Source organism: Papaver somniferum, chromosome 1, assembly GCF_003573695.1.
Source record: "Papaver somniferum cultivar HN1 chromosome 1, ASM357369v1, whole genome shotgun sequence".
NCBI classification, from domain to species: Eukaryota; Viridiplantae; Streptophyta; class Magnoliopsida; order Ranunculales; family Papaveraceae; genus Papaver; species Papaver somniferum.
Window position 1 is genome coordinate 195,004,195 of NC_039358.1, and position 12,950 is coordinate 195,017,144.

The 12,950-nt window shown below is 33.9% G+C and overlaps 2 protein-coding genes across 2 annotated transcripts; both read right to left on the reverse strand.

The window, feature by feature from the left end:
- Positions 1–1,962: 1,962 nt before the first annotated feature.
- On the reverse strand, positions 1,963–2,831 carry LOC113356626. Its single transcript, XM_026599817.1, has 2 exons — positions 2,347–2,831; positions 1,963–2,254 (listed from the first exon to the last, which is right to left on the reverse strand). The coding sequence occupies exons 1-2, from the start codon at positions 2,829–2,831 to the stop codon at positions 1,963–1,965; spliced, it is 777 nt and encodes a 258-aa protein (XP_026455602.1).
- Positions 2,832–11,508: 8,677 nt separating this feature from the next.
- On the reverse strand, positions 11,509–12,513 carry LOC113356634. Its single transcript, XM_026599829.1, has 3 exons — positions 12,271–12,513; positions 12,031–12,176; positions 11,509–11,938 (listed from the first exon to the last, which is right to left on the reverse strand). The coding sequence occupies exons 1-3, from the start codon at positions 12,511–12,513 to the stop codon at positions 11,509–11,511; spliced, it is 819 nt and encodes a 272-aa protein (XP_026455614.1).
- Positions 12,514–12,950: the final 437 nt, after the last annotated feature.

Genomic DNA, 12,950 nt, shown 5'->3' on the forward strand with positions numbered 1-12,950 from the left:
TCACTATTGTAGGGAATTCTGTTAGTATCATTCTTTATAAAGAATTAAGTTACTTTCAGTTGGCTTTAATGAATCCCCTGGCTAGTAGATACTAGTGCAACGAAATGTAATTAACTTAGAGCTTTTTAGAGTTTTTCAGAGCTCTTTAGATTTTTAAGGATGTTTATAGTTTTCAGGGTTTTTTTTAGAGTTTTCAAGGCTTTTTTGAGAACATTTAAAGTTGATCTTCACTATTGTAGGGATTTGTTATTATCATTCTTTGACGAATTTCCTAGCATGTATCCCAGTGCAACATAGTATAATTAAATTTTAAGCTTTTCAAAGCTTTTTGGAGTCTTCCTGAGCTTTTTAGAGTTTCTCAGAGCTCTTTCATGGCTTTTTAGTGTTTTTAAGGATTTTAGGAAACATTCAAAGATAATCTTCATTATTGTAGGGTATTTTGTTAGTATCATTCTTTATAAAGAATTAATTTACTTTCAGTTGGCTTTAACGAATCCCTAGCTAGTAGATACTAGTGCTTCGAATGTAATTAACTTAGAGCGTTTATAATTTTCAGAGCTCTTTAGATATTTTAGGGTTTTTTAGATTTTTCAAGGGTTTTTTGAGAACATTCAAAGTTGATCTTCACTATTGTAGGGATTGTTATTATCATTATTTAACGAATATCCTAGCTTGTAGATCCTAATGCTACGGAGTATAATTAAATTTAAGCTTTTGGAGTCTTCCGGAGCTTTTAGAGTTTCTCAGAGCTCTTTCAGGTCTCTTTAGTGTTTTTTGGGTTTTTAGGAAACATTCAAAAATAATCTTCACTATTGTAGGGAATTTGTTAGTTACATTCTTTATAAAGAATTAAGTTACTTTCAGTTGGCTTTAATGAATCCCCTGGCAAGTAGATACTACTCTACGAAATGTAATTAACTTAGAGATTTTTAGAGTTTTTCAGAGTTCTTTAGATTTTTCAGAGCTCTTTAGATATTTTGGCTTTTTAGAGTGTTTAGGGTTTCTTAGAGTTTTCAAGGCTTTTTAGAAAACATTCAAAGTTGATCTTCACTATTTTAGGGATTTGTTATTATCATTCTTTAAAGAATCTCGTAGCTTGTAGATCTCAGTGCTACGGAGTATAATCAAATTTAAGCTTTTCTGAGATTTTTAGAGTTTCTCAGAGCTTTTTCAGGGCTCTTTAGTGTTTTTAGGAAACATTCAAAGATAATCTTCATTATTGTAGGGAATTTTGTTAGTTACATTCTTTATAAAGAATTAAGTTACTTTCAGTTGGCTTTAACGAATCTCCTGGCTAGTAGATATATGCTACGAAATGTAATTAACTAAAAGCTTTTTCAGAGCGTTTTAGAGTTTCTCAGATCTCTTTGGATTTTCAGAGATCTTTAGATATTTTAGGGCTTTTTAAAGTTTTCAGGGTTTTTTAGAGTTTTCAGGGCTGTTTAGAGACATTCAAAGTTGATCTTCACTATTGTAGGGATTTGTTATTATTTTTTTTAACGAATATCCTAGCTTGTATATCCCAATGGTACGGAGTATAATTAAATTTAAGTTTTTCAAAGATTTTTTGGAGTCTTCCTGAGCTTTTTAGAGTTTCTCAGAGCTCTTTCAGGGCTCTTTAGTGTTTTTAGGGATTTAGGAAACTTTTTTTTGATAATCAAAAGTTATATTGATAATTAAAAATATTTACAAAGAAGTTTACAAGAAAGAGGTCATAGAAACCCCAAAAGCTTGAAAACTATTTAAAAACGATAATAAGTAACATTTGGAAATTCAACATTTATTAAAAAACTAGGTCTTCCATCATAGTGCATTCCTGCTTCATTATCAAGATAGCAACCTCTCTTTGCCATAACATCCTCTGCGAAATTTGCTTCCCTGTAAGTATGTATAAATCTTATAGAATTATAATGCCTGCAGACTTCTAACCAACGCCGTCTTGCGAACCAAGGTAGACACGAATTATTTAGCCTCCACCATACTAGAAGAGTCTGAACGAATACAAATACGTCTAACTCCCATCTTGTAGCCCATTCCAAACCAATAATACCCATATAATTCTGCCAGATAATTTGTAGTAATACCCAAGCCAATTGACATAGCACCAATAACATTGCAAGAAGCATCAAGAGCTACAACACCTGCTCCAGCTCTTCCCGGATTTCCTCTCGCAGCACCATCACAATATAACAAGATTTCATTACTCTCACGAGGATGCCAAAAGTATTCTTTCGGCTGCTGCCACTTCACGCGCCTATGTTGAACACGAGATAGGCTAGAATAAGAACTTCCTCTATAGTATTCTTCATGTAACCTTTTAGCCGCACCGAGTAATCTTGAACCAACTTCAAAACGCTCTTTAAAAACACGTTCCAGTAAAGCTTTTTCTGCTCAAACACTCCCTTGTTTCTCAAAGCCCACAGCTCAGATTTAAAAACAAGGTTTGCAAGCAGCCATAACTCCCACACCATCTGACTTCTTCCTGATGTTGCCTTACAAGAAATAATCAGATTACTATTAGGAATTAAATCAAAAATCTGAGAAATCCAATTCCAGGCTCGGGTTGCAAAGCTGCAACTAAACAACACATGATCAAGTGTTTCCTCCTCAATTCCACAAAGACAACATCTGCTGGCTATAGGAATTTTAAATCTTTCCTTAATCAGGTCATGAGTAGCGCAAATCCCACGCAAAAATTTCCAGTTCTGAGCTGCAAGAACTGGGTGAATCTCCTTTCTCCAAATCAGCGACGCCCGTTCCACCTTTGGAAATTTGTTTCGCACCAACTCCTTAGCAGAACTGACACTGAAGACCCCTTTAAGATCTGGCATCCACACCCTGTAGTCTTCTCCTCCCTACTGTAAAGGCATGTCCGCAACATTTACTCCATCTGCTGCAAAAAGCTCCATCTGCTCGGCAGTGAAAGTCCAATGCACACCGTACCAGTTATCACTCACCATAGCATTTCTATCCAGGTTATGATCATTAAGTATGTCTGCAATACACACATCGATGCACCAATTATCAAAATAAAGAGAAGTTGTCCTACCATCTCCAATTATGACCTTACTATTGCTCTCCACAATCTTATAAACCCATCTGATACCTGGAAGAATAGAGGATTTAACTCCACTAGTTTTAATGCACCCATTCCTAGTGAAATATTTAGTTCTAAGAAAACCAGCCCATTTCTTCTTAGAATTTCTGATTTTCCACCACAGTTTCATAAGGAGCGCCTTATTCATAGTAGCCATATGAGTTAAGCCAAGCCCACCCTCCTCAAAGGGGCAATAAACTTTATCATAAGCCACCACCACAACACGGCTAATGTTGGAATCACCCGACGAAATAAAATTTCTAATTGCTCTCTCACATTGCACAATGAATTTTTTTGGCCATTTATAGACTGCCATATTATGAATCGAATAGCTTGCTATCACTGATTTAACAAGCACTAGAAAATCATGAAAATATAGAAGTCTCCCCTTCTAACCTGCAAGTTGAGCCTTAATCTTCTCAATCACATTACTAATGTGATGATAACGAACCGTGCCAGGCATAATCTGAATTCCCAAATAACGATCCAGAAACGTGGTCACATTCATTCCCAAGAAGTCAACCAGGAAAGTTCTACTACTCAAAGACCCACCACCATAGTAAATTTTACTCTTTTGACGACAAACTGTTTGACCAGAAGCAGCTTGGTATTTACCCAACAACTCTACCAGATTATGCACACTCTTAAGGTTACCCTTACAGAAAATCATAATGTCGTCAGCGAAAACAACATGAGTAGGCGAAAAACCATTCCTTGTAACCATATGAGTCATCTTCTTATCACGAAATTTTTTCGTAATATTCCTACTGAGAACATCTTCAATCAAAACAAAAATCAAAGGAGACAGAGGATCACCTTGCCGCAAGCCTCTATTAATCTTGAAAAAACCTTATGGATTTCCATTCAGCAGAATTGAGATTTTTGCAGAACTCAAAATATCCAAAAGCCAAGCACACCACTTCTCCGAGAAGCCATATCTACGAAAAACTTCCAAAATAAAAGACCAACTCACCGTGTCAAATGCCTGAGAGATGGCAAGTTTAAGACCAAGGTTGCCATCTTTGCGTTTGATATGGAGCTCATTATCCATCTCAGATGCCAAACTGATATTCTCATGGATGTTTCGACCTTTCATAAAAGCTACATGTTCCTCAGAAACAAGCTTATCCAACACATTGCTTAGTCTAGTAGCTAAAATCTTAGTAAAAATCTTGAAGAAAAAATTACTAAGACCAATTGGTCGAAAATTGCAAAGAGTATTTGCACCTCTTACCTTGGCCAATAAAATAATCAAAGAAGAGTTAATACCATTAGGAATGTGACCAGTGTTCCAACTGTAGATAATAGCATTTTCCAAATCTTCATGAATTATATCCCAGCAATGACGACAAAAACACCCAGAAAATCCATCCGGACCCGGCCCACTATCAGCCCCCAACTCAAAAACAGCTTGTTTAATCTCTCAAGAGACGGAATTCTGTCCATAGAATCGCTTTCTTCAGAAGAGATGATAGGATGTTCAAAATTAAATAACTCCTCCTCAAACTATATCTCATGGCCATTAAACTTATCCTCATAATATTGCACGACATGATCACGCAACAGGTCATAGTCAGAAATGGTATCGCCATTAGCATCCACTAATTCAGAAATAGTGTTGCTGCTCCTCCGAGTACGAATGTTGTTGTGGAAAAATTGGTATTGTTAGAACTCTGCAAGAGCCACTGATTCCTAGCCTTTTGCCTTAACATATTATTTTGCTGAAGCCTTGTCTCTGAGAGAATAGCCATAGCATCTTTCACAGAATTTAACTTTGCTGAATCACTTGGATCTTCATCAGAGGCCATAGCAGCCACCTCAAAGCGAAGCTGATCTTTCTTTAATCGAGAGTTTATATTACCAAAAACTCTCAAGCTCCAATCGTTCATCGCCACCTTCAATCTTTTCATCTTAAAAGGAAAAACAAAATCAGGATTCCCATGAGAAGGAGCATTCAAATATAATCTTCATTATTGTAGGGTATTTTGTTAGTATCATTCTTTATAAAGAATTAAGTTACTTTCAGTTGGCTTTAACGAATCCCCTGGCTAGTAGATACTAATGCTACGAAATATAATTAACTTAAAGGTTTTCAGAGATTTTTAAAGTTTCTATGAACTCTTTAGATATCTTAGGGCTTTTTAGAGTTTTCGGTGTTTCTTAGAGTTTTCAAGGCTGCTTAGAGAATATTCAAAGTTGATCTTCACTATTATAGTGATTTGTTATTATCATTCTTTAACGAATATCCTAGCTTGTAGATCCCAGTGCTACGGAGTATAATTAAATTTAAGCTTTTCAAATCGTTTTGGAGTCTTCTTGAGCTTTTTAGAGTTTCTCAGAGCTCTTTCAAGGCTCTTTAGTGGTTTTAGGAAACATTCAAAGATAATCTCCATTATTGTAGGGGAATTTTGTTGGTATCATTCTTTATAAAGAATTAAGTTACTTTCTGTTGGCTTTAACGAATCCCCTGGCTTGTAGATACTAGTGCAACGAAATGTAATTAACTTAGAGCATTTTAGAGTTTTTCAGAGCTCTTTAGATATTTTAGGGATTTTTAGAGTTTTCCGGGTTTTTTTAGAGTTTTTAAGGCTTTTTTGAGAACATTTAAAGTTGATCTTCACTATTGTAGGGATTTGTTATTATCATTCTTTAACGAATCTCCTCACTTGTAGATCCCAGTGCAACATAGTATAATTAAATTTTAAGCTTTTCAAAGCTTTTGGGAGTCTTCTGGAGCTTTTTAGAGTTTCTCAGAGCTCTTTCAGGGCTCTTTAGTGTTTTTAGGAAACATTCAAAGATAATCTTCATTATTGTAGGGGAATTTTGTTAGTATCATTCTTAATAAAGAATTAAGTTACTTTCAGTTGGCTTCAACGAATCCCCTGGCTAGTAGATACTAGTGCAACGAAATGTAATTAACTTAGAGCTTTTAGAGTTTTTCAGAGCTCTTTAGATATTTTGGGGATTTTTACATGTTTTTTTTTAGAGTTTTTAAGGCTTTTTTGAGAACATTTAAAGTTGATCTTCACTATTGTAGAGATTTGTTATTATCATTATTTAACGAATCTCCTAGCTTGTAGATCCCAGTGCAACAGAGTATAATTAAATTTTAAGCTTTTCAAAGGTTTTTGGAGTCTTCCTGAGCTTTTTAGAGTTTCTGACAGCTCTTTCAGGGCTCTTTATCGTTTTTAGGATTTTAGGAAACATTCAAAATAATCTTCATTATTGTAGGGTATTTTGTAGTATCATTCTTTATAAAGAATTAAGTTACTTTCAGTTGGCTTTAACGAATCCCCTGGCTAGTAGATATTAGTGCTACTAAATGTAATTAACTTAGAACTTTTTTAGTTTTTCAGAGCTCTTTAGATATTTGAGGGCTTTTTAGAGTTTTCGGGTTTTTTAGAGTTTTCAAGGCTTTTTTGAGAATTCAAAGTTGATCTTCACTATTGTAGGGATTTGGTATTATCATTATTTAACGAATATCCTAGCTTGTAGATCCCAGTGCTACAGAGTATAATTAAATTTAAGCTTTTCAAAACTTTTTGGAGTCTTCCTGAGCTTTTTAGAGTTTCTCAGCTCTTTCAGGGCTCTTTAGTGTTTTTTTGGGTTTTGGAAACATTCAAAGATAATCTTCACTATTGTAGGGATTTCTGTTTGTATCATAATTTATAAAGAATTAAGTTATTTTCAGTTGGCTTTAATGAATCCTCTGGCTAGTAGATACCACTTCTACAAAATGTAATTAACTTAGAGATTTTTAGAGTTTTTCAGAGCTCTTTGGATTTTCAGAGCTCTTTAGATATTTTAGGCTTTTTGAGTTTTCAAGGCTTCTTAGAAAACATTTAGAGTTGATTTTCACTATTGTAGGGATTTGTTGTTATCATTCTTAACGAATCTCGTAGCTTGTAGATCCCAGTGCTCCGGAGTATAATTAAATTTAAGCTTTTCAAAGCTTTTTTGAGTCTCCCTGAGCTTTTTAGAGTTTCTCAGAGCTCTTTCAGGGCTCTTTAGTGTTTTTAGGAAACATTCAAAGATAATCTTCATTTTATAGGGAATTTTTTAGTTACATTCTTTATAAAAATTAAGTTACTTTCAGTTGGCTTTAACGAATCCCATGGCAAGTAGATACTAAGGCTACGAAATATAATTAACTTAAAGCTTTTCAGAGCTTTATAGAGTTTCTCAGAGCTCTTTGGATTTTTCAGAGCTCTTTAGATATTTTAGGGCTTTTTTGAGTTTTCGGGGGGTTTTTTTAGAGTTTTCAAGGCTATTTAGGCAACATTCAAAGTTATCTCACTATTGTAGGGAATTGTTATTATCATTCTTTACGAATATCCTAGCTTGTGTATCCCAGTGCTACGGAGTATAATTAAATTTAAGCTTTTTGGAGTCTTCCTGAGCTTTTTAGAGTTTCTCAGAGATCTTTCAGGGCTCTTTAGTGTTTTTAGGAAAATTCAAAGATAATATTCATTGTTGTAGCGAATTTTTTAGTGTCATTCTTTATAAAGAATTAAGTTACTTTCATTTGGATTTAACGAATCCCCTTGCTAGTAGATACTAGTGCTACGAAATACAATTAACTTAAAGCTTTTCCAGAGCTTTTTAGAGTTTCTCAGAGCTCTTTGGATTTTCAGAGCTCTTTAGATATTTTAGGGCTTTTTAGAGTTTTCAGGGTTTTTCAGAGTTTTCAAGGCTATTTAGAGAACATTCAAAGTTGATCTTCACTATTCCAGGGATTTGTTATTATCATTCTTTAATGAATATCCTAGCTTGTAGATCCCAGTGCTACATAGTATAATTAAGTTTAAGCTTTTTAAAGGTTTTTGGAGTCTTCCTGAGCTTTTTAGAGTTTCTCAGAGCTCTTTCAAGGCTCTTTAGTGTTTTTAGGAAACATTCAAAGATAATCTTCATTATTGTAGGGGAATTTGATTAGTATCATTCTTAATAAAGAATTAAGTTACTTTCAGTTGGCTTCAACGAATCCCCTGGCTAGTAGATACTAGTGCAACGAAATGTAATTAACTTAGAGCTTTTTAGAGTTTTTCAGAGCTCTTTAGATATTTTGGGGATTTTTAGTGTTTTCAGGTTTTTTTAGAGTTTTTAAGAATTTTTTGAGAATATTTAAAGTTGATCTTCACTATTGTAGAGATTTGTTATTATAATTATTTAAGGAATCTCCTAGCTTGTAGATCCCAGTGCAACAAAGTATAATTAAATTTTAAGCTTTTCAAAAGTTTTTGGAGTCTTCCTGAGCTTTTTAGAGTTTCTGACAGCTCTTTCAGGGCTCTTTATTGTTTTTAGGGATTTTAGGAAACATTCAAAGATAATCTTCATTATTGTAGGGTATTTTGTTAGTTTCATTCTTTATAAAGAATTAAGTTACTTTCAGTTGGCTTTAACGAATCCCCTGGCTAGTAGATATTAGTGCTATGAAATGTAATTAACTTAGAACTTTTTATAGTTTCTCAGAGCTCTTTAGATATTTTGGGGATTTTTAGTGTTTTCAGGTTTTTTTTTAGAGTTTTTAAGGCTTTTTTGAGAATATTTAAAGTTGATCTTCACTATTGTAGAGATTTGTTATTATCATTATTTAAGGAATCTCCTAGCTTGTAGATCCTAGTGCAACAGAGTATAATTAAATTTTAAGCTTTTCAAAAGTTTTTGGAGTCTTCCTGAGCTTTTTAGAGTTTCTGACAGCTCTTTCAGGGCTCTTTATTGTTTTTAGTGTTTTTAGGAAACATTCAAAGATAATCTTCATTATTGTAGGGGAATTTTGTTAATATCATTCTTTATACAGAATTAAGTTACTTTCAGTTGGCTTTAACGAATCCCCTGGCTAGTAGATACTAGTGCAACGAAATGTAATTAACTTAGAGCTTTTTAGAGTTTTTCAGACCTCTTTAGATATTTTAAGGGTGTTTAGAGTTTTCAGTGTTTTTTTTGGAGTTTTCAAGGCTTTTTTGAGAACATTTAAAGTTGATCTTCACTACTGTAGGGATTTGTTATTATCATTCTTTAACGAATCTCCTAGCATGTAGATCCCAATGCAACATAATATAATTAAATTTTAAGCTTTTCAAAGCTTTTTGGAGTCTTCCTGAGCTTTTTAGAGTTTCTCAGAGCTCTTTCAAGGATTTTTAGTGTTTTAAGGATTTTAGGAAACATTCATAGATAATCTTCATTATTGTAGGGTATTTTGTTAGTATCATTCTTTATAAAGAATTAATTTACTTTCAGTTGGATTTAACGAATCCCCTAGCTAGTAGATACTAGTGCTTCGAAATGTAATTAACTTAGAGCTTTTTATAATTTTTCAGAGCTCTTTAGATATTTTAGGGCTTTTTAGGGTTTTCAAGGCTTTTTTGAGAACATTCAAAGTTAATCTTCACTATTGTAGGGATTTGTTATTATCATTATTTAACGAATATCCTATCTTGTAGATCCCAATGCTACGGAGTATAATTAAATTTAAGTTTTTTGGAGTCTTCCTGAGCTTTTTAGAGTTTCTCAGAGCTCTTTCAGGTCTCTTTAGTGTTTTTTGGGTTTTTAGGAAACATTTAAAGATAATCTTCACTATTGTAGGGAATTCTGTTAGTATCATTCTTTATAAAGAATTAAGTTACTTTCAGTTGGCTTTAATGAATCCCCTGGCTAGTAGATACTAGTGCAACGAAATGTAATTAACTTAGAGCTTTTTAGAGTTTTTCAGAGCTCTTTAGATATTTTAAGGATGTTTATAGTTTTCAGGGTTTTTTTTAGAGTTTTCAAGGCTTTTTTGAGAACATTTAAAGTTGATCTTCACTATTGTAGGGATTTGTTATTATCATTCTTTGACGAATTTCCTAGCATGTATATCCCAGTGCAACATAGTATAATTAAAATTTAAGCTTTTCAAAGCTTTTTGGAGTCTTCCTGAGCTTTTTAGAGTTTCTCAGAGCTCTTTCATGGCTTTTTAGTGTTTTTAAGGATTTTAGGAAACATTCAAAGATAATCTTCATTATTGTAGGGTATTTTGTTAGTATCATTCTTTATAAAGAATTAATTTACTTTCAGTTGGCTTTAACGAATCCCCTAGCTAGTAGATACTAGTGCTTGGAAATGTAATTAACTTAGAGCTTATTATAATTTTTCAGAGCTCTTTAGATATTTTAGGGTTTTTTACATTTTTCAAGGGTTTTTTGAGAACATTCAAAGTTGATCTTCACTATTGTAGGGATTTGTTATTATCATTATTTAACGAATATCCTAGCTTGTAGATCCTAATGCTACGGAGTATAATTAAATTTAAGCTTTTTGGAGTCTTCCGGAGCTTTTTAGAGTTTCTCAGAGCTCTTTCAGGTCTCTTTAGTGTTTTTTGGGTTTTTAGGAAACATTCAAAAATAATCTTCACTATTGTAGGGAATTCTGTTAGTATCATTCTTTATAAAGAATTAAGTTACTTTCAGTTGGCTTTAATGAATCCCCTGGCAAGTAGATACTACTGCTACGAAATGTAATTAACTTAGAGATTTTTAGAGTTTTTCAGAGTTCTTTAGATTTTTCAGAGCTCTTTAGATATTTTAGGCTTTTTAGAGTGTTTAGGGTTTCTTAGAGTTTTCAAGGCTTTTTAGAAAACATTCAAAGTTGATCTTCACTATTTTAGGGATTTGTTATTATCATTCTTTAAAGAATCTCGTAGCTTGTAGATCTCAGTGCTACGGAGTATAATCAAATTTAAGCTTTTCTGAGATTTTAGAGTTTCTCAAGCTTTTCAGGGCTCTTTAGTGTTTTTAGGAAACATTCAAAGATAATCTTCATTATTGTAGGGAATTTTGTTAGTTACATTCTTTATAAAGAATTAAGTTACTTTCAGTTGGCTTTAAAATCTCCTGGCTAGTAGATACTAGTGCTACGAAATGTAATTAACTAAAAGCTTTTTCAGAGCGTTTTAGAGTTTCTCAGATCTCTTTGGATTTTCAGAGATCTTTAGATATTTTAGGGCTTTTTAAAGTTTTCAGGGTTTTTTAGAGTTTTCAGGGCTGTTTAGAGACATTCAAAGTTGATCTTCACTATTGTAGGGATTTGTTATTATTTTTATTTAACGAATATCCTAGCTTGTATATCCCAAGGGTACGGAGTATAATTAATTTAAGTTTTTCAAAGATTTTTGGAGTCTTCCTGAGCTTTTTAGAGTTTCTCAGAGCTCTTTCAGGGCTCTTTAGTGTTTTTAGGGATTTTAGGAAACTTTTTTTTGATAAGTCAAAAATTATATTGATAATTAAAAATATTTACAAAGAATAGTTTACAAGAAAAGAGGTCATAGAAACCCCAAAAGCTTGAAAACTATTTAAAAACGATAATAAGTAACATTTGGAAATTCAACATTTATTAAAAAACTAGGTCTTCCATCATAGTGCATTCCTGCTTCATTATCAAGATAGCAACCTCTTTTCCATAACATCCTCTGCGAAATTTGCTTCCCTGTAAGTATGTATAAATCTTATAGAATTATAATGCCTGCAGACTTCTAACCAACGCCGTCTTGCGAACCAAGGTAGACACGAATTATTTAGAGCCTCCACCATACTAGAAGAGTCTGAACGAATACAAATACGTCTAACTCCCCATCTTGTAGCCCATTCCAAACCAATAATAATCCCATATAATTCTGCCAGATAATTTGTAGTAATACCCAAGCCAATTGACATAGCACCAATAACATTGCAAGAAGCATCACGAGCTACAACACCTGCTCCAGCTCTTCCCGGATTTCCTCTCGCAGAACCATCACAATATAACAAGATTTCATTACTCTCACGAGGATGCCAAAAGTATTCTTTCGGCTGCTGCCACTTCACGCGCCTATGTTGAACACGAGATAGGCTAGAATAAGAACTTCCTCTATAGTATTCTTCATGTAACCTTTTAGCCGCACCGAGTAATCTTGAACCAACTTCAAAACGCTCTTTAAAAACACGTTCCAGTAAAGCTTTTTCTGCTCAAACACTCCCTTGTTTCTCAAAGCCCACAGCTCAGATTTAAAAACAAGGTTTGCAAGCAGCCATAACTCCCACACCATCTGACTTCTTCCTGATGTTGCCTTACAAGAAATAATCAGATTACTATTAGGAATTAAATCAAAAATCTGAGAAATCCAATTCCAGGCTCGGGTTGCAAGCTGCAACTAACAACACATGATCAAGTGTTTCCTCCTCAATTCCACAAAGACAACATCTGCTGGCTATAGGAATTTTAAATCTTTCCTTAATCAGGTCATGAGTAGCGCAAATCCCACGCAAAAATTTCCAGTTCTGAGCTGCAAGAACTGGGTGAATCTCCTTTCTCCAAATCAGCGACGCCCGTTCCACCTTTGGAAATTTGTTTCGCACCAACTCCTTAGCAGAACTGACACTGAAGACCCCTTTAAGATCTGGCATCCACACCCTGTAGTCTTCTCCTCCCTACTGTAAAGGCATGTCCGCAACATTTACTCCATCTGCTGCAAAAAGCTCCATCTGCTCGGCAGTGAAAGTCCAATGCACACCGTACCAGTTATCACTCACCATAGCATTTCTATCCAGGTTATGATCATTAAGTATGTCTGCAATACACACATCGATGCACCAATTATCAAAATAAAGAGAAGTTGTCCTACCATCTCCAATTATGACCTTACTATTGCTCTCCACAATCTTATAAACCCATCTGATACCTGGAAGAATAGAGGATTTAACTCCACTAGTTTTAATGCACCCATTCCTAGTGAAATATTTAGTTCTAAGAAAACCAGCCCATTTCTTCTTAGAATTTCTGATTTTCCACCACAGTTTCATAAGGAGCGCCTTATTCATAGTAGCCATACGAGTTAAGCCAA